Here is a 22,998-nt window from a genome sequence, read left to right as displayed (position 1 = left end):
TGAATATGTACTTTCTTCTTTAACTACTGAGCAACTGATGAAGTAATTAATTTTTCTGAAACTAGAATTTCAAGGTCTATGGGCTTTGTTGAATTTACCATCATTTTTAAAGTCCGTGGTTCAGTGCTTTTTATTTTCATCTATTAACATTTCCAGTATTAACTAATTCAATAATACAGCTTGACCACTAAAACAAAAATCATTTCTTTATATATATTGGTTCTTTTATTTGTTAACAAGAATAATAATGTTTATAATATGGTTACAGTATATCACACTGTATCTAAAAAAAAATTATTATTCATAACTGGAACATAAATTAAGTTTGATTTCCTTTGTCATTGTTGCATCCTCTGTAGAGCACATCACAATCAACTCCCCTCATTCCAGCCAAACCAGCATCAGCAATTAGCCGCATCCAACTGGAATCTACAGACTTTGCTGTCCATGAACTGTGAAATAATATAACTTTTAAACACTTAAAAATGTTTTAAGTGAATAATAAATGGGTGTGTCTGAAGGAATTAGGAGTAAAAAGCTTGGGCCAAAGTTAGGAAGTGTCACTTTATGTCAAGGAATATTTTATTGTGATGTATTAATCTCATAATGTGAATTACTAAATCATTTGATTCAGGACAGGAGATACACAAAACATTTGTGATATAACTTCACCACTATCACAGTACAACAAATGATAATAATAGTACCATAATACTAATATAAATAAGGCAAAGGGAAATTATTGATGGTATATAAATAATTTGTGGAGTAATGTTAACAACTCACTGAATTATTGATAGGCACATAAACAAGACTGAAAATTTTAATTGGCTTCCAGATGAATCTTTCTTTAAAGCTAAAGTACATTTTACAAGAAAATCATTGATCAACATTTGAAGTGTATGATAGTAAAGTCTTGTCATTTTCCTGAGTTAAACATCTTACTCACCATGGGGGGCTGCTGACTCAGTGTTTCAGGTGGACAGAGGGAAGGATGGGAAGACATACTGGGAGCATAGTTGAATGTTATGGGCCTGGAGTCATTTTCCATGGAGTTAGCACAAGGGGCATAGCAGCAACTTCATGGTCCAGAAACCATCAGAGGATGTTTTACATTAGAAGTTATCTGAAGAAAATTGTATTTGAGAACATTGTACAGTAGGGACCATCTGAATGAGGCAGTGCTGTGCAGCTGTTAAGACACTAACCTCATATTTGTGAGGATGGAGTTCACTGTTCAGGCATTTATAAGAGAGAGAGAGAGAGAGAGGGGGGGGGGGGGGGTAGGGAATACATATTCTCTCTTTCTGAACTGTACCATACAGGTATACAGGTTTTTTATTCTGCAACGCTGCCTTTGATTTACACTGACAATCAGTAGCAAACAAAACTGATGTACCATTTACATTTTTATATTTTTGTACATTCCATCCTGGATTTTCGATTCTCTTATACAGGATAAGTTACCCATGTAGAGTAAAACAGGACATGCCCTAGAGTGTATTTTTTACTCCACTTAGGATAATTCATGTGTTTGAAGTGAGAAGTAGTAATATGTCAAAGAGCTTTGTAAGATCACAGACAATTCGTCCAACATTATGTCTCTGATCTGTGGTTTTTTTCCCATTGTTGTTTACTATAACAACAGAACTTCCTGCTTGCTGGAATCCCAATTGGTTACTTAGAGTAATGTTATAATCTTAAATAAAATTTTGAAACTTGATTGTAACTACTTTGAAATGAGTGGAAGAGTAGAGGTGAGACAGTAGTTCACTCTTTGTTGAAGGGAAATTTAACTTCTGTTTGCATTAACATACTTGGAAAGTAATGCTGCTCAAAAGTTCACTTGATTATAGCTACTATGGCATGTACTACTTTCGTCATCAAAAGTTCAGTTTTTAATTATTCTGAAACTTTAAAGAAGTGTTAGCTTCTCAGTATATGAACTGAAGCTTCCTGGCAAATTAAAACTCTGTGGAATACTGTGACTCAAACATGGGGTCTTTGTCTTTTACAAGTAAATGCCCTACTGGCTGAGCCACCCAAGCACAACTCAGAACCCACTCTCACAGCTTTACTTCTGCCAGTATTTTTTTCCTGCCTCCCAAGCTCTAAGGCTGTGGCTAAGCTATTTCTGTGCTGTATCCTTTCTTTCAAGAATGCTGGTCCCTCAAGATATGCAGGGGAACTGTTGTGAAGTTGGAAAGTAGAGAAGCACTGGAAGACGTAAATCTGTGATGACAAGTCATGAGTTGTGTTTGAATAGATCAGTCAGTAGAGCACTTATCTGCAAAAGGCAAAGGTCCCAGGTTTGACTCCAGGTCTGGGGCACAGCTTTAATCTGCTAGGAAGTTACAGATCAGTGTACATTCAGCTTCAAAGTGAAAATTCATTCTGGAAATATTGAAATTTATTTTGTCACACTGTCATTTTTTTCCACTAGAATGCAGTAACACAGCATTGATTTTGCAACTCACACAAAAATAAGGAGTGACTGAAGAGTTAAGCAATGTATGTTAATCTGGAGAAAGAAACAATATATCATAATAGAGTTGAAAGTAAAACAATGGCATTATAAAATATTAGAGAAACATGTATTTAGCTAGTGGCACCAGTCATATACAAACAAAAAGTGAGGTAAATACTGGCATTAGGGAGAGGAGTTACTTTAACCAGTTACAGAGAAAAAAATGAAGCAAGTGAGACTCTTTAGGAATAGTATAATAATATTTTGGTTAAGAGAGTAGTGTTTATCTGTCAGCCACTTACACAACTATTTCCAATAAAATTTGTGCCAACTCAAAAAGTTGTCACTATTGCAACGTACTCAGGTTCACACTGTGGAACTGTGGGAAGAATCACTGTGGTGCTGAAGCTGCCTACTGTCAAGTGTCAACAGTAGCAGCCTCCTGCACTCAGCTTTCAGCCTGTAAGGCTCTTTACTGGGTCTATGCACGGCAGGCCACTGTTTACATGCCCTGCTGTTGTTGTCTCTGTGGTCTGTGTCAACGACAGCAGCAGTTTCCATGAAGTGATCTTATGTGTTAAGGTTGGTGGTGGTTGAAACACCTTGAAAAAATAAAACTGTGCGCTGGACTGAGACTCGAACTCAGGACGTTTGCCTTTCTCGGGGAAGTGCTCTACCAACTGAGCTACCCAAGCACGACTCATGCTCCGTCCTCACAGCTTTAATTCTGCCAGTACCTCATCTGCTACCCTCCAAACTTCACAGAAGATCTCCTGCGAACCTTGCAGAACTAGCACTCCTGGAAGAAAGGATATTGCGGAGACATGGCTTAGCCACAGCCTGGGCGTTGTTTCTAGAATGAAATTTTCACTCTATGGTGGAGTGTGCGCTGACATGAAACTTCCTGGCAGATTAAAACTGTGTGCCGGACCGAGACTCGAACTCGGGACCCCTGCCTTTCACGGGCAAGTGCTCTACCAACTGAGCTACCCAAGCATGACTCACGCCCCATCCTCACAGTTTTACTTTCACCAGTACCTCGTCTCCTACCCTCCAAACTCCACAGAAGCTCTCCTGCGAACCTTGCAGAACTTGTACTCCTGGAAGAAAGGATATTGCGGGGACATGGCTTAGCCACAGCCTGGGGGTTGTTTCTAGAATGAAATTATCGCTCTACAATGGAGTGTGCGCTGATAGCTGTGCACACGTGCTGTATGGCTTTGGTTATTATTCAGACAGGCCTTGGTTATTATTCAGAAAGAAGTTGGTGCTGTTAGCTTAAGGAAGATTGCTTGTCTCAAGATTTTATGAGCACAGTGGCTCTAGTGTTGTTGATTTGCTGTATTCAGCTGGTACTTAGTTATATGACAGTTCATTAACAAAGCTGTAGTTAATTAGTTACATGTTTCATGCATCACTTTGCGTGATAGATTGTAGTGATGTGGACTGAGTCATTTTGTATTCACATCACAAATATGTACGGTTACATTCTGAACAGTTCTAAGTTCTTTTTAATTTTTATTTTATTTTCTTTATTACAAAAAGAAAGAAAGATATAAAGTTGTAAGTTAGTAATTCCTCCCCACCATCTTTTACACATTATGGTAACAGAAATTCCTGCATGGAACGGAACTTGTTGTCAAGGAGAAACTTTCTTAGTTTGTTTTCAAATTTATCTTTTCCATCTGTCAGACATTTTATATCACTGGGTAAGTGATCAAAAGATTTTTGTTGCAGCATTGTGCACTCCTTTTTGTGTGAAACAACCTTAATGTTGAATAATAGGATAATGAATGTCATTTTTCCATTGGATATTGTAATTATACACATAATTGTTCCTTTCAAACTGTAGTGGGATTTTACAGCAAACTTCATGAAAGAATAGATATATTATGAAGTAATAGTCAGGATGCCCAACTCCTTAAAGAGATATCTATCAGAAGATCACGGATGAGCACAACATATTATTCTGTACTTTGTTTTTGTGCTATGAAGATTTTCTTTCTTAAAGATGAGTTACACTAACACATTATTCCATATGACATTATTGAATGAAAATATGAAAAATATGTCAACCTACTGATTTGTCTCTCCCTAATATTTTCAACAAGCCCATGTTACACAATGTGCCTAAACCGCAGATCTATGCACCAGCACCCCAAGCGTGCATATCTGTCGCTACAGACTGGTTCACGTAGACCTGTTACACCATTCACATGGGATATACCTGGTGTGACTGTGAAGTAGACAGTGATAATGTGTGAAATGCAAACAACTGTCTGATCTCTTGTAAAGTCGTTCGTTCTTCCAAATGAAACGCAAGCGGGACCATGTGACATATTGGAACATCATCCGTTCGAATTATTTATGTGACTTAAGGTTCCTATTTCATAAGAAAATGTTTATCATTGTTTATTAAGTAATTGTTATTCTCTTATGTAAGTTATTACTGTTCTGAGTTACAGACTCAACAGTCAGCTTTATATTGCAACACTTGGTTACACAGGTGTATGTATTTATACAGCATTTTGCACTTGTTTTTGGAGGTATTTCTCTGGTAGTGACAGTAAATCTTCAGATTAGGGCAGAACGACAACAAAAACAAAAAGCCAGATGTTGTTGAGCTCGATCCTGGCTGAAAGGAAGGGACAAAGGCAGGGGATTATATTCACTGCTTATGAAAGAACTGAGGCTCGAGGCTCCGCATGAATTTCGGAGCTTCGTGAGGATGGATATGGTCTGTTTCGAGAAGACATTACACAATCGTACAGCAGCAGATTTGTTTGGACCCATTCTGAAAGGAACGGGAGGAGTGTCATACATTACTGTCCTCATAGAGTGTTAGTCGAAGTATGTTAAATTGTATCCTATTAAGAAAGCAAATACACTAACTGGGATTCACTGTCTGCAACAATACTTTCTGGAGGTAGGAAAACCAAAACGGTTTCTCACCGATAATGGACCTCAGTTTGTTAGTAACGATTTTAAAGAATTTCTAGTTTGTGAAGATATTTGTCAAGTACTAAAATCCAACTATAATCCATCTTCTAACCTGTGTGAAAGGGTTATGAAAGAAATTGGGAAATTATGCCGCACCTACTGCCATGAAAAACATTCATCATGGGCAACGAAAGTTAAAGACTTTGAACTTATTTTAAATGAATGACCACATTTATCAACTGGATTAATACATTTGGAAGCAATAGGTAAACCCTTTATGGGAGAACCCCTTATTAAATGTTTCATTTGGCCTGAACAACCTACTGATGATTACCAACTTAAACAGGAAATAGTCTCTAAAAACCTAGTCAACAAAGCACAACAATGAGTGAGTAAACATAATGAGAAGGCTGTTGAACCTCAATACAAGGTCAGTGACCTAGTTCTCATAAAACAGCATCTTCAGAGCTTTGCCCCGAAGAAGGGAAGACATAAATTTGTCCAAAAATATGAATGACCTTACCGAGTACAAGCGGTAATGCATCCCAAAGCCTTTCTTTTAGTAGGTCATATAACAGGACCAGAAATAGGAAAATACAATGTAAAAGACATAAAACTGTATATCTCCCAGGGACATTAACATTCTGTGTTAATGGATGGAGTGACGACCGTCGGATCCCGAGTTGTTTTCGGTGTTTCTTCTGTGCTATTTTTTCCTGCACCGAATTCTCTTCAAATCTTAAACTATCCTGTAATCTATTTTTGAGTTCTTATATTATCCTATTTTCCACCTTTAGAGAAACATACCCATGTGGAAGTGTGATAATATCCCTGACGCCTGTCTTTGATTTGGTGTTACACGTGTGTATGTTGCAATATCTTTCATCACTCTAAAATTGTTTCTCGTTTCATCAGTAAGTCCAGTCAGGAAGCACAACTCAGGACTGAAGCATCTATTACTGGTTTCATAATATGCTCATTAAAAGCAGTTGGATTCCAATTTGATATATCTACAATTACGTCCAGAACAGTCTGTGTTCTCAGTACTCGGTTGTTAGAGGATCGTGCTCAGTAAGTATTTAAGTCGCCTTCATGCTCTGCTGTAGTCAGCGGTAGTCTCAATTGTAATGCCTAGCCAGCTAGTCCTTCCTGCCATCCGCATATAGTTAGGTCTTATTTTTGCCTAGCCAGCCAGTCTCTCCCGCCATCAGTGTATAGTTAGGTCTTATTTTGCCTAAGCTATTCTTTGAAAGTAATCTCTTATCCAGTTGGTCTATGCAAACCTGGGTGCATATTAATAAACTGCAAAGAATATTAGATTAATACAAAAGGGGATTTTGTTGGAATCATTACGCAATTGTGATATCCTGATACATAATTTTACTTTTATGAGATGTGATGTGTAAGGGAGGTTTTATATTAGTTTTTGGAAGGGGTGGGTAATGTAAGTACAAACATGGCTAACACAGAACACCCACCATAACTTCCAAAAGACCCTCGCAAACAAGTGTAACTGATTCTTCACCATTTGCCATTCCATAGAGTTTGCAAAAGTTTTTTTTTTTTTTTTTTTTTTTTTTTTTTTTTTTTTTTTTTTTTTTTTTTTTTTTTTTTTTTTTTTTTTTCCAGTGATGTCAAAGGTGAAGGTGAGAATGACCGTTCTGTAGGAGACGTTGAACACCATACCTCGTCCAGCTTCTCACTCAAGTACTGGCGAAATAGGTACCCTGGGGAAGGGGGTTGGAAGGGTTCCCTGTCTTTGGGGCTATCTTCTTTCTCTTCTTCGATCTTAGCAACGATTTCTACTTTTCCCTTTCTTACTTCTCATCTGAGTACTGGTCTCTCTTTAAATATTCATATGCTTCTGTTGCTGATGTCCTTCTTATTTTCTGTGGTTTCCAATAACCTAAAATTTATTTTATATAAGTAAGCCAAAGAATCAGGCTACACAAACACACCTATGATTACACAAAAAATTATGATTACACAAACAATGATCTTACACATCAGACAGGGAGAAATGTCACGTGTTGTAGGGGGAAATGAATGTGTACCCCGGGAAAGGATGCACACGTTGTCGTTTATTGTGATGGTTCTGCATTGTACATACACACATTGTTGTTTAGTGTGAATGTTCTACATTGTACGTACACACATTGTTGTTTATTGTGAAGGCTCTGCATTGCACACACACACACACACACACACACACACACACACACACACACACACACACACACACACACATATATATATATATATATATAAAGAAAGAAACTTCCGCATGGGAAAAATATATTAAAAACAAAGATTCCAAGACTTACCAAGTGGGAAAGCACCGGTAGATAGCCACAATGAATAAAACACACAAACACACACACAGAATTTCGAGCTTTCGCAACCGGCGGCTGCTTCGTCAGGAAAGAGGGAAGGAAAAGAAAAGATGAAAGGATGTGGGTTTTAAGGGAGAGGGTAAGGAGTCATTCCAATCCTGGGAGCGGAAAGACTTACCTTAGGGGGAAAAAAGGATAGGTATACACTCACGTGCACACACACACATATCCATCCATACATACACAGACACAAGCAGACATATTTAAAGGCAAAGAGTAAGGGCAGAGATGTAAGTCGAGGCGGAAGTGTGGAGGCAAAGATGTTGTTGAAAGACAGGTGAGGTATGAGTGGCGGCAACTTGAAATTAGCGGAGATTGAGGCCTGGTGGATAACGAGAAGAGAGGATATACTGAAGGGCAAGTTCCCATCTCCAGAGTTTGGATAGGTTGGTGTTGGTAGGAAGTATCCAGATAACTTGGATGGTGTAACGCTATGCCAAGATGTGCTGGCCGTGCACCAAGGCATGTTTAGCCACAGGGTGATACTCATTACCAACAAACACTGTCTGCCTGTGTCCATTGATGGGAATGGACAGTTTGTTGCTGGTTATTCCCACATAGAAAGCGTCACAGTGTAGGCAGGTCAGTTGGTAAATCACGTGGGTGCTTTCACATGGTGCTCTGCCTTTGATCGTGTACACCTTCCGGGTTACAGGACTGGAGTAGGTGGTGGTGGGAGGGTGCATAGGACAGGTTTTACACCGGGGGCGGTTGCAAGGGTAGGAGCCAGAGGGTAGGGAAGGTGGTTTGGGGATTTCATAGGGATGAACCAAGAGGTTACGAAGGTTAGGTGGATGGCAGAAAGACACTCTTGGTGGAGTGGGGAGGATTTCATGAAGGATGGATCTCATTTCGGGGCAGGATTTTAGGAAGTCGTATCCCTGCTGGAGAGCCACATTCAGAGTCTGATCCAGTCCTGGGAAGTATCCTGTCACAAGTGGGGCACTTTTGGGGTTCTTCTGTGAGAGGTTCTGGGCTTGAGGGGACGAGGAAGTGGCTCTGGTTATCTGCTTCTGTACCAGGTCAGGAGGGTAGTTGCGGGATGCGAAAGCTGTTTTCAGGTTGTTGGTGTAATGGTCCAGGGATTCAGGACTGGAGCAGATTCGTTTGCCATGAAGGCCTACGCTGTAGGGAAGGGACCGTTTGATATGGAATGGATGGCAGCTGTCATAATGGAGGTACTGTTGCTTGTTGGTGGGTTTGATGAGGAAGGATGTGTGAAGCTGGCCATTGGACAGATGGAGGTCAACGTCAAGGAAAGTGGCATGGGATTTGGAGTAGGACCAGGTGAATCTGATGGAACCAAAGGAGTTGAGGTTGGAGAGGAAATTCTGGAGTTGTTCTTCACTGTGAGTCCAGATCATGAAAATGTCATCAATAAATCTGTACCAAACTTTGGGTTGGCAGGCTTGGGTAACCATGAAGGCTTCCTCTAAGCGACCCATGAATTGGTTGGTGTACGAGGGGGCCATCCTGGTACCCATGGCTGTTCCCTTTAATTGTTGGTATGTCTAGCTTTCAAAAGTGAAGAAGTTGTGGGTCAGGATGAAGCTGGCTAAGCTGACAAGGAAAGAGGTTTTAGGTAGGGTAGCAGGTGATCGGCGTGAAAGGAAGTGCTCCATTGCAGCGAGGCCCTGGACGTGCGGGATATTTGTGTATAGGGAAGTGGCATCAATGGTTACAAGGATGGTTTCCGGGGGTATCAGACTGGGTACAGATTCCAGGCGTTCGAGAAAGGAATCCTCAGAATCTTAGGCCCCCTACAAAACCTTTCACCTGACTCCATCAAACTCCTGACCCCACCGACACCTCGCACTCCTACCTTCTACCTACTTCCTAAAATTCACTAACCCAAACATCCTGGCTGCCCCATTGTAGCTGATTACCAAGCCCCCACAGAACGTATCTCTGCCTATGTAGATCAACACCTTCAACCCATTATATGCAGTCTCCCATCCTTCATCAAAGACACCAACCACTTTCTTAAACACCTGGAATCCGTACCTAGTCTGTTACCCCCGGAAACCATCCTTGTAACCATTGATGCCACTTCCCTATACACAAATATCCCGCACGTCCAGGGCCTCGCTGCAATGGAGCACTTCCTTTCACGCCGATCACCTGCCACCCTACCTAATACCTCTTTCCTCGTCACCTTAGCCAGCTTCATCCTGACCCACAACTTCTTCACTTTTGAAAGCCAGACATACCAACAATTAAAGGGAACAGCCATGGGTACCAGGATGGCCCCCTCGTATGCCAACCTATTTATGGGTCGCTTCATGATCCATCCTTCATGAAATCCTCCCCACTCCACCAAGAGTGTCTTTCCGCCATCCACCTAACCTTCGTAACCTCTTGGTTCATCCCTATGAAATCCCCAAACCACCTTCCCTACCCTCTGGCTCCTACCCTTGCAACCACCCCCAGTGTAAAACATGTCCTATGCACCCTCCCACCACCACCTATTCCAGTCCTGAAACCCGGTAGGTGTACACGATCAAAGGTAGAGCCACGTGTGAAAGCACCCACGTGATTTACCAACTGACCTGCCTGCACTGTGACGCTATCTATGTGGGAATGACCAGCAACAAACTGTCCATTCGCATGAATGGACACAGGCAGACAGTGTTTGTTGGTAATGAGTATCACCCTGTGGCTAAACATGCCTTGGTGCACGGCCAGCACATCTTGGCACAGTGTTACACTGTCCGAGTTATCTGGATACTTCCTACCAACACCAACCTATCCGAACTCCGGAGATGGGAACTTGCCCTTCAATATATCCTCTCTTCTCGTTATCCACCAGGCCTCAATCTCCGCTAATATCAAGTTGCCACCACTCATACCTCACCTGTCTTCCAACAACATCTTTGCCTCCACACTTCCACCTCGACTTACATCTCTGTCCTTACTCTTTGCCTTTAAATATGTCTGCTTGTGTCTGTGTATGTATGGATGGATATCTGTGTGTGTGTGTGTGTGTGTGTGTGTGTGTGTGTGTGTGTGTGTGTGTGTGTGTGAGTATATACCTATCCTTTTTTAGCCCTAACGTAAGTCTTTCCGCTCCCGGGATTGGAATGACTCCATACCCTCTCCCTTAAAACCCTCATCCTTTCATCTTTCCTTTTCCTTCCCTCTTTCCTGACGAAGCAGCCGCCGGTTGCGAAAGCTTGAAATTCTGTGATATATATATATATATATCACTGGCAGGTCAATAGATACCCAAACAAACACAAACATACACACAAAACTCAAGCCCCCACAACCAACGGCTGCTTCATCAGGAAAGAGGGAAGGAGAGGGAAAGACAAAAGGATGTGGGTTTTAAGGGAGAGGCTAAGGAGTCATTCCAATCACGGGAGCAGAAAGACTTACCTTAGGGGGAAAAAAGGACAGGTATACACTCGCACACACACCCATATCCATCCGCACATACACAGACACAAGAAGACATTTGTAAAGGTAAAGAGTTTGGTCAGAGATGACAGTCGAGGCAGAAGAACAGAGGCAAAGATGTTGTTGAAAGACAGGTGAGGTATGAGTGGCGGCAACTTGAAATTAGCGGAGGTTGAGGCCTGGTGGATAACGAGAAGAGAGGATATACTGAAGGGCAAGTTCCCATCTCCAGAGTTTGGATAGGTTGGTGTTGGTAGGAAGTATCCAGATAACTTAAGGATGGTGTAACACTGTGCCAAGATGTGCTGGCCGTGCATCAAGGCATGTTTAGCCACAGGGTGATACTCATTACCAACAAACACTGTCTGCCTGTGTCCATTCATGGGAATGGACAGTTTGTTGCTGGTCATTCCCACATAGAAAGCTTCACAGTGTAGGCAGGTCAGTTGGTAAATCACATGGGTGCTTTCACACATGGCTCTGCCTTTGATCGTGTACACCTTCCGGGTTACAGGACTGGAGTAGGTGGTGGTGGGAGGGTGCATGGGATAGGTTTTACACCGGGGACAGTTACAAGGGTAGGAGCCAGAGGGTAGGGAAGGTGGTTTGGGGATTTCATAGGGATGAACTAAGAGGTTACGAAGATTAGGTGGACAGCAGAAAGACACTCTTGGTGGAGTGAGGAGGATTTCATGAAGGATTGATCTCATTTCGGGCAGGATTTTAGGAAGTCGTATCCCTGCTGGAGAGCCACATTCAGAGTCTGCTCCAGTCCCGGAAAGTATCCTGTCACAAGTGGGGTACTTTTGTGGTTCTTCTGTGGGAGGTTCTGGGTTTGAGGGGACGAGGAAGTGGCTCTGGTTATTTGCTTCTGTACCAGGTCGGGAGAGTAGTTGCGGGATGCGAAAGCTGTTTTCAGGTTGTTGGTGTAATGGTTCAGGGATTCCGGACTGGAGCAGATTCGTTTGCCATGAAGACCTAGGCTGTAGGGAAGGGACCATTTGATGTGGAATGGGTGGCAGCTGTCATAATGGAGGTACTGTTGCTTGTTGGTGGGTTTGATGTGGACGGATGTGTGAAGCTGGTCATTGGACAGATGGTGGTCAATGTCAAGGAAAGTGGCATGGGATTTGGAGTAGGACCAGGTGAATCTGATGGAAGCAAAGGAGTTGAGGTTGAAGAGGAAATTCTGGAGTTGTTCTTCACTATGAGTTCAGATCATGAAGATGGCATCAATAAATCTGCACCAAACTTTGGGTTGGCAGGCCTGGGTAACCAAGAAGGCTTCCTCTAAGCAACCCATGAATTGGTTGGTGTACAAGGGGGCCATCCTGGTACCCATGGCTGTTCCCTTTAATTGTTGGTATGTCTGGCATTCAAAAGTGAAGAAGTTGTGGGTCAGGATGAAGCTGGCTAAGGTAGTGGGGAAAGAGGTTTTAGGTAGGGTGGCAGGTGATAGGCGTGAAAGGAAGTGCTCCATTGCAGCGTGGTCCTGGGCGTGCAGAATATTTGTGTATAAGGAAGTGGCATCAATGGTTATAAGGATGGTTTTCGGGGGGGGGGGGGGGGGGGGGGGGGGGTGTAACAGATTGCGTAAGGATTCCAGGCGTTCGAGAAAGTGGTTGGTGTCTGTGATGAGGGATGGGAGACTGCATGTAATGAGTTGAAGGTGTTGATCTATGTAGGCAGAGATACATTCTGTTGGGGCTTGGTAACCAGCTACAATGGGGCAGCCAGGATGATTGGGTTTGTGAATTTTAGGAAGAAGGTAGAAGGTACGGGTGCGAGGTGTTGGTGGGGTCAGGAGGTTGATGGAGTCAGGTGAAAGGTTTTGAGTGGGCCTAAGGTTCTGAGGATTCCTTGAAGCTCCACATGAACATCAGGAATGGGATTGCCTTGGCAAACTTTGTATGTGGTGTTGTCTGAAAGCTGATGTAGTACCTCAGCCACATACTCCCGAAGATTAAGTACCACAGTCGTGGAACCCTTGTCTGCCGGAAGAATGACGATGGATCAGTCAGCCTTCAGATCACAGCAGTTAGCCTGGGCTTCAGCAGTGGTGATGTTGGGAGTAGGATTAAGGTTTTTCAAGAAGGATTGAGAGGCAAGGCTGGAAGTCAGAAATTCCTGGAAGGTTTGGAGAGGGTGATTTTGAGGAAGAGGAGGTGGGTCCCGCTGTGACGGAGGACGGAATTGTTCCAGGCAGGGTTCAATTTGGATAGTGTCTTGGGGAGTTGGATCATCAGGAGTAGGATTAGGATCATTTTTCTTCGTGGCAAAGTGATATTTCCAGCAGAGAGTATGAGTGTAGGACAGTAAATCTTTGGCGAGGGCTGTTTGGTTGAATCTGGGAGTGGGGCTGAAGGTGAGGCCTTTGGATAGGACAGAGGTTTTGGATTGGGAGAGAGGTTTGGAGGAAAGGTTACCTGTTGAATTGGGGTGTTGTGGTTCCAGATTGTGTTGATTGGAATTTTGAGGTTTTGGAGGGAGTGGAGCTGGAAGTGGGAGATTGAGTAGATTGGAGAGACTGGGTTTGTGTGCAATGAGAGGAGGTTGAGGTTTGCTGGAAAGGTTGTGAAGGGTGAGTGAGTTGCCTTTCCAGAGGTGGGAAACCAGGAGATTGGAAATTTTTTGAGGTGGAGGGTGGCATGCTGTTCTAATTTGCGGTTGGCCTGTGGGAGGATGCTCTGAACAGTCGGTGTGGATGTGGGAGAGGAAAGATTGAGGACTTTTATTAAGCATAGGAGTTGACGGATGTGTTCATTGGCTGAGTTGATGTGTAGGTGAAGGATTAGGTGGGTGAGGCAATGGATTGCTCAGTTTGGAACTGGTATAGGGACTGATGGAAAGAAGGGTTGCAGCCAGAGATGGAAACTTTAAGTGCAAGGCCTTTGGGGGTAATGCCAAATGTCAGACAAGCCTGATAAAATAAAATATGGGAGCGTAATCTGGCTAGGGCGAAGGCATGTTTGTGGAGGGAATGTAAATAAAACTTAATGGGGTCGTTATGGGGGTGTTGTGAGGGTGACATGGTATTAGAAGGTGGAAAGTGTAACATGAGGCTGAAATGAAAATGAAAATAAAAATATATGGGGAGAGATAAAGGTGAACTAGAAAGCAACTGGAGATCTGGTGTGAATAAAGGCGAAAAAGTGTTGGTTACACCTGGGCTATCTTGATCCTGTGGTGAACTTGGGTTGGTAGACAACGATGTGCACAAAGGTTAGGTGGTCGTGTTGCCGCCAAAACACGTTAAAGGGTGGAGAAATTCGGGAAAATTTCGAAAAAACTGCGTGTAAATGTATTAAAAGAAGTGGTTTTGTAGTGGCAGATTATGAAAATGAGGCTAACAATTGTCTGGCGAAGAAATAACGACGTTAAAACCTGTGGGAAGCGGCTAAAAATGATCAGTGATGTGAGAAAAATGGAAATGGAAATAAAGCAAAAGTTATTAGAACTAGCCGAAATGGTTCTTTAATAGGTGAAAGGAACTATTTGTAAACTAGAAATGGTGGACTTTATAGCAGCGGTAGTGTTGAAAGTGGAAATTTTTATATATATATGGTATAGTCAATGCCCACACTGTGGCGCCTGCAGCTGCGTGGCCGCGGTCTTTACATCATACAGCAAAGGGCCGGCATGCCCTGCTTAAGCGCAGCTCAGCACAGCTGTACAGCACAGGCGCGGGCCTCACACACTGAGTGCCTCTGCACTGTCATGGCAACCTTGGCTGGCATCCTCCCGAGGGATAGTTACGTGAGGCCGCGCCGCCAATCATAACAGGACACGACAAGCGGACTCGGTTATGGTGGGCATATTCCTCCACCACTAGCCCTATATAGCCGCATACGCCACCACACCTGGCAGTGTCGTGTTGGGCTACCTACTTGCTATGTCAACATCGCACCCAGGAATGACGCTACACTGTGCTACGATGGTTTACCATACTGGACTTGAACTCTGTAGCCCAGTCGCTGCTCTTGATCAAGCTCCAAGTTGTGTTAGTGTTGTGGAACTGTTGGCAATAAACAAAATTTGGAACTCACGCCAATTGTTATTTGTTGTTTCTCCAATTACAGATACAACATATAAGAACTATGATGATTCAATATCATATATATATATATATATATATATATATATATATATATATATATATATATATATATATATATATATATAACTGTAATGATTTCTGAGTATACATAAGAAGGAAGCATGAGTAAGAAAAAAGAACATAAGCCAGAGAGAAATCAATTGGGGTAATTATTAAGGAATGTCAGCCTAACAAATATTCTGACAATCTGTAGGACAGTGGGACTCTTATAATCTAAGTAAACATATTACATATTGAACGTTGTGTAGAGACATAGTATATACCAAGTATGTATAAGTTGAAAAGTAGGGGAGAACTCCGGGGACTAAATGAAGTGTCAAGAAATGGATTTGGGGTGTAAAATAGATTTGTAACTTTACCAGAATACATTTCATTTTAGTGTAAATAAAGATGTATACTAGGGTAATGAACCATGAGGCCTACCCATAAAGGATAAGGGGGACACACCCAGCATTTATTGAATATAAAAGGCAGATAGGCAGACCTAAGAAAGGCTGACCTGTACTGTGCGGACAGGGGCACCAAGAAGGGGATTGACCTGTACCATAGGAAAATAGAAATCAAGAGGGGTGTACCAACTGAAATGGAAGGAGGGAGTGCGCTCATGGGGTCAACCCATTTGTAAGGTATGGGTACTGTTCCAAAAGGGGAAATGGACAGTATCGTGACAGAAGTCACACATATTATAGGTATTATTTTGGTAAGTTTGAATTCTATATACAACTAGGATTCTTATGTTTTATGAGTGTTGGAAAGAACACTTTCATTTGCCCAGAGTTCCTCCAGAATACAAACTACTATGAATAATGATACTAGTCAGTACTGAGGAAAAATAGTACAAAAAATTAGAATACAGGGTGAAATATTTAAGTGTCCATGACATCTGGAATTTATGATTGGAGCAGAAAAGAAAGTCCTCACAATTAATAAGTAAGAGTAATGCGGAATGAAATCATAAATAGAGTCCTATGTTCTAAAAACAAAGTAGAGTAAAGAATTAGGAAATTTACACGTAAATTCTGGAACCACTCGACCTTCTGCCACCTCGAACACAAGATATTTTAAAGATAAATATGAGAGAGAGCCTATCACTGCGCAACACATGTCTGTGTGTACAGGATTGATGTTTATCAAGGGAAGACAGGAGCTGAGTCATACAAGCGACACCAACAAGTGTTTGCCGCAAGTGCCACAGACACTGTTGTGGAAGACACAGAGTAAAGAGCATTTATTAAAAGCAGGCAATTGTGATTATGTTTAATTGTATCTAACTTGTGTCGTCATAGTTGTCTTACAAGAATTTGTATGTTTATGTGAGTCTCGCGGAGATGAAAATATATCTGGACTGAAATGAAAGTATGAGGTTACCAAGTTATTTCTAGTGAGAGAGAGAGTATTTGTTAGTTCCTCTAACCAGCATTATCTCTTTGGAGAAGAAGTTGTGGAGATCGATGCAGCCACATATACAGAGAAGAGGATCAGCCAAAAGTTTCAAGTAAGTCAACTGTAGTAAGAGAAGTGTGAAGTTTGCAATCCAGCTTTGCACTGCTTCTCTTGTTGCCAAAACTGTTAGAACCCTTCTTCCAAAATTCACTCATTCTTCCTGATGGCAGTCTCTATGTATCAGAAATGATGGTTGTAAAAAGTAATATTCCAAAATTCATAAAAAATATGGATGTACATAATAATTACACAAGACAGACAATAAAACTCCACATTCTAAAAATGCATACCTGTGCCTTTAATATTCATCATTTAACCAAGGAATTTAACTTAACAAGTCTGCCAGCAGAGATCAACAACAGTAAGTCTCTGACTTGCTGTAATAAGAATCTAAAAACCATTGCTTTACACTGTATCTGGATTTTTGGCACATTTCTGTGGAAAGAAATATGAAATTGATTTCAGGAATGATTTTTGTAAAAGAAACAAACACTAATGCAAAATATGTGCTAAAAAGCTTGGGTTTATGTTGTAATCCAGAACTATGCCAACCAGGTACTTGTTTTGTATATGTATGAGATGGACAAAAACTAAAATGAAATAGGAGTAAACACTATTTAAAATCATGTTTTATAAAGTTTCATCACATCACTACATATCATCAAACCATCACACCATACTATGATTTGTACAGTAGCAAATGTACATTCTGTGTGCATCACCATGTGCATATCTTGTACAAGATTGATTCAGAGGATAAATAAATAAATATTACCATAAGGAGACAACAGAACAATTGTTCGGCATTCACATTGATAATAAGTTACAATGAGTCACCCGTATAGAAAAAGGTTTGCAATAATTTATCAGCAGTACTGTACCTTATGAGGAGATTAAAAGATTGTCAATCATATCTTGGGTTTAAGCATTTTTCCATACTCTTGTGAACTATGGATTAATACCCTGAAAAACGGCTGTTGTGACTAATAATGTTTTCCTCTGTCATAAAGAGTGTCATTAGACACATTTTTAGTTTGTGAAGCATAGTTTATTGAACACAAGATACTTCCTGTTCTCAGCTCGTACATGCCCCAAGTTATACTACAGGCTACAAAGAATAGCAACATGATAAATGTCCCCCAGGACAAAACTATCAAAAAGCAAAAACTATTTTGCAGAGTATTTCTTAAGATGTACCAGGAACTACGAGCCAACAAATTTAAAGAGACATTATAATCTTCATTAAAAATGTAGACCTTTTGTAACCTTGAGCAATTCATGTACAGTGGTCTGGTAAATTGTTGATATGTAGCTGTTTTTCATAAATTAAGTATGTAATCTTGTTCTAAACTGATGAGGTCTCATGCAACATTAATGTTGTCTCCAGACAAAGAAATGGATTTGATTTGCTCTATGTAGGGTGGTTGAAGACAACAGCTAAGTGGACAGTGAAAGAAGAGCCTGTTGTGTTTTCAGTAACTGAAATAGAACTTTCATAGTGAAGATTCTAATATTCCTGAAATAAAAAAAGTTTAGTCAGTGTGTTTTACAAATTTTGACTTAGTCAGAGAGACATAGTCTTTTAATGTGAAAACCATTGACAAGCAGAGGGATACTCATTGTAAAATATATACATGTTGGGATACACTGGGATAAACAGGAAAACAAATGAATTAGGGAACAGACGGGAATAGAAAGGCGAAATGGAGGTTGGCATGATTAATGGTAGCTGAACCAAAGAACTTCTTTGCTGAATTTCAAGAAATAAAAGAACTCTTAGGGTGCAACCTAATAGAAAGTGGGAAGATGACATTAGAAAACATGAAAGAATTATTTGAATGCAATGTAGTCAAAAACAGTAAAGCCCTGAGAAGTCTTGGGCTTCATCCAGCAATGGGGGAAAGACTGATGATGATTACTGCAAAACATTTTTTCCTCTCAGTGATGCTTGTGAGATTCTGTGATTCTTCATTTTTTCACAACCACTTTATGGATTATTCAGATGGCCAGTTTAAATTTCATTCTAAAACATGTGTCATTGCTTCTTGAGACGTGCTTGTATGAATTTTTCTAAATTCAAAGAAAGAATTTCCTTCTCAGTCCATCTGGTAAGTCTTCCCTAACCCAAGCCTCTGGGTGACTTTTCCAGACTCTGTCCCTTTTTGTAAACCTCACCAGTCCTTTTCCTTCACCCCTCTTCCTTCTCCTTCAACCCTTCTTTGGTGGTTTTGAAATGCTGATCTTTGAAGCTACTGAATGATAGTAAGTCAATAAGTGATAACATAACCATCACATAGCATGTTCCATAGATCTCAGAGAGAAGTAATCTCTCCTGAATGAGAACAGTGTAGAATGTAATGGGAGGTGTAACAAGGTATCTCTCCTTATGTTGACCTAAAGACATGAATGTTGGCTTATTTACACTATGGGGATGTAGAACCACTGGCTCTACCCTCTAATAATATTGCTGTCCTACTGCAGCAAGAACAACTGTGTGTTTGCCAGATCAGTTCTCTGTGGTATGTGTTCTATGCTAAACGCATTGTGCATACGCTCCAAGAATAAAGTATTCACAGTAACTAAAGGGAGTGTGATTGATTATATATCATCATAATTACCATGCCTGCTCTCCACTCCCTACAGGCTTATGCAACTGAAGTAAATAAATTCCATGTTTTGCAGAGGTGACCAGTAAAAATATTGTGTAAAGTGAATAACCGCACATCTTACAGAGACCTTTTTAAGGATTGTGGAATTCTCACATAACATTCCTTTACTTTAGTGAAATTTTACACATTTATTTATGCTGTTGTTACTAGAAATACCAGTCAGAATACATAATTTTCTGGTCATTGTTTACAAATTTATCTCTGAATATGTACTTTCTTCTTTAACTACTGAGCAACTGATGAAGTAATTAATTTTTCTGAAACTAGAATTTCAAGGTCTATGGGCTTTGTTGAATTTACCATCATTTTTAAAGTCCGTGGTTCAGTGCTTTTTATTTTCATCTATTAACATTTCCAGTATTAACTAATTCAATAATACAGCTTGACCACTAAAACAAAAATCATTTCTTTATATATATTGGTTCTTTTATTTGTTAACAAGAATAATAATGTTTATAATATGGTTACAGTATATCACACTGTATCTAAAAAAAAAATTATTATTCATAACTGGAACATAAATTAAGTTTGATTTCCTTTGTCATTGTTGCATCCTCTGTAGAGCACATCACAATCAACTCCCCTCATTCCAGCCAAACCAGCATCAGCAATTAGCCGCATCCAACTGGAATCTACAGACTTTGCTGTCCATGAACTGTGAAATAATATAACTTTTAAACACTTAAAAATGTTTTAAGTGAATAATAAATGGGTGTGTCTGAAGGAATTAGGAGTAAAAAGCTTGGGCCAAAGTTAGGAAGTGTCACTTTATGTCAAGGAATATTTTATTGTGACGTATTAATCTCATAATGTGAATTACTAAATCATTTGATTCAGGACAGGAGATACACAAAACATTTGTGATATAACTTCACCACTATCACAGTACAACAAATGATAATAATAGTACCATAATACTAATATAAATAAGGCAAAGGGAAATTATTGATGGTATATAAATAATTTGTGGAGTAATGTTAACAACTCACTGAATTATTGATAGGCACATAAACAAGACTGAAAATTTTAATTGGCTTCCAGATGAATCTTTCTTTAAAGCTAAAGTACATTTTACAAGAAAATCATTGATCAACATTTGAAGTGTATGATAGTAAAGTCTTGTCATTTTCCTGAGTTAAACATCTTACTCACCATGGGGGGCTGCTGACTCAGTGTTTCAGGTGGACAGAGGGAAGGATGGGAAGACATACTGGGAGCATAGTTGAATGTTATGGGCCTGGAGTCATTTTCCATGGAGTTAGCACAAGGGGCATAGCAGCAACTTCATGGTCCAGAAACCATCAGAGGATGTTTTACATTAGAAGTTATCTGAAGAAAATTGTATTTAAGAACATTGTACAGTAGGGACCATCTGAATGAGGCAGTGCTGTGCAGCTGTTAAGACACTAACCTCATATTTGTGAGGATGGAGTTCACTGTTCAGGCATTTATAAGAGAGAGAGAGAGAGAGAGGGGGGGGGGGGGGGGGGGTAGGGAATACATATTCTCTCTTTCTGAACTGTACCATACAGGTATACAGGTTTTTTATTCTGCAACGCTGCCTTTGATTTACACTGACAATCAGTAGCAAACAAAACTGATGTACCATTTACATTTTTATATTTTCGTACATTCCATCCTGGATTTTCCATTCTCTTATACAGGTTAAGTTACCCATGTAGAGTAAAACAGGACATGCCCTAGAGTGTATTTTTTACTCCACTTAGGATAATTCATGTGTTTGAAGTGAGAAGTAGTAATATGTCAAAGAGCTTTGTAAGATCACAGACAATTCGTCCAACATTATGTCTCTGATCTGTGGTTTTTTTCCCATTGTTGTTTACTATAACAACAGAACTTCCTGCTTGCTGGAATCCCAATTGGTTACTTAGAGTAATGTTATAATCTTAAATAAAATTTTGAAACTTGATTGTAACTACTTTGAAATGAGTGGAAGAGTAGAGGTGAGACAGTAGTTCACTCTTTGTTGAAGGGAAATTTAACTTCTGTTTGCATTAACATACTTGGAAAGTAATGCTGCTCAAAAGTTCACTTGATTATAGCTACTATGGCATGTACTACTTTCGTCATCAAAAGTTCAGTTTTTAATTATTCTGAAACTTTAAAGAAGTGTTAGCTTCTCAGTATATGAACTGAAGCTTCCTGGCAAATTAAAACTCTGTGGAATACTGTGACTCAAACATGGGGTCTTTGTCTTTTACAAGTAAATGCCCTACTGGCTGAGCCACCCAAGCACAACTCAGAACCCACTCTCACAGCTTTACTTCTGCCAGTATTTTTTTCCTGCCTCCCAAGCTCTAAGGCTGTGGCTAAGCTATTTCTGTGCTGTATCCTTTCTTTCAAGAATGCTGGTCCCTCAAGATATGCAGGGGAACTGTTGTGAAGTTGGAAAGTAGAGAAGCACTGGAAGACATAAATCTGTGATGACAAGTCATGAGTTGTGTTTGAATAGATCAGTCAGTAGAGCACTTATCTGCAAAAGGCAAAGGTCCCAGGTTTGACTCCAGGTCTGGGGCACAGCTTTAATCTGCTAGGAAGTTACAGATCAGTGTACATTCAGCTGCAAAGTGAAAATTCATTCTGGAAATATTGAAATTTATTTTGTCACACTGTCATTTTTTTCCACTAGAATGCAGTAACACAGCATTGATTTTGCAACTCACACAAAAATAAGGAGTGACTGAAGAGTTAAGCAATGTATGTTAATCTGGAGAAAGAAACAATATATCATAATAGAGTTGAAAGTAAAACAATGGCATTATAAAATATTAGAGAAACATGTATTTAGCTAGTGGCACCAGTCATATACAAACAAAAAGTGAGGTAAATACTGGCATTAGGGAGAGGAGTTACTTTAACCAGTTACAGAGAAAAAAATGAAGCAAGTGAGACTCTTTAGGAATAGTATAATAATATTTTGGTTAAGAGAGTAGTGTTTATCTGTCAGCCACTTACACAACTATTTCCAATAAAATTTGTGCCAACTCAAAAAGTTGTCACTATTGCAACGTACTCAGGTTCACACTGTGGAACTGTGGGAAGAATCACTGTGGTGCTGAAGCTGCCTACTGTCAAGTGTCAACAGTAGCAGCCTCCTGCACTCAGCTTTCAGCCTGTAAGGCTCTTTACTGGGTCTATGCACGGCAGGCCACTGTTTACATGCCCTGCTGTTGTTGTCTCTGTGGTCTGTGTCAACGACAGCAGCAGTTTCCATGAAGTGATCTTATGTGTTAAGGTTGGTGGTGGTTAAAACACCTTGAAAAAATAAAACTGTGCGCTGGACTGAGACTCGAACTCAGGACGTTTGCCTTTCTCGGGGAAGTGCTCTACCAACTGAGCTACCCAAGCACGACTCATGCTCCGTCCTCACAGCTTTAATTCTGCCAGTACCTCATCTGCTACCCTCCAAACTTCACAGAAGATCTCCTGCGAACCTTGCAGAACTAGCACTCCTGGAAGAAAGGATATTGCGGAGACATGGCTTAGCCACAGCCTGGGCGTTGTTTCTAGAATGAAATTTTCACTCTATGGTGGAGTGTGCGCTGACAT

General features: G+C 40.5%; 1 protein-coding gene across 3 annotated transcripts in view; it reads right to left on the bottom strand.

The window, feature by feature from the left end:
• Positions 1-202: 202 nt before the first annotated feature.
• LOC126336439 (uncharacterized) overlaps positions 203-22,998 on the bottom strand; it is a 216,745-nt gene continuing 193,949 nt past the window's right edge. For 2 of the 3 annotated variants that reach the window (XM_050000137.1, XM_050000138.1), the window contains exon 8: positions 19,946-20,083. In XM_050000137.1, the coding sequence (XP_049856094.1) occupies positions 19,951-20,083 (133 nt within the window). In that variant the 3' untranslated portion in view covers positions 19,946-19,950. Of the gene's footprint in view, positions 453-19,945; positions 20,084-22,998 lie in introns of those variants that run through there. The other variant, XM_050000136.1, reaches the window with a different exon arrangement.

Source organism: Schistocerca gregaria, chromosome 2 (assembly GCF_023897955.1).
Source record: "Schistocerca gregaria isolate iqSchGreg1 chromosome 2, iqSchGreg1.2, whole genome shotgun sequence".
Lineage (NCBI taxonomy): Eukaryota > Metazoa > Arthropoda > Insecta > Orthoptera > Acrididae > Schistocerca > Schistocerca gregaria.
Note: the sequence above shows the minus strand (reverse complement) of the source record. Positions and strands in the feature narration are given on the sequence as shown.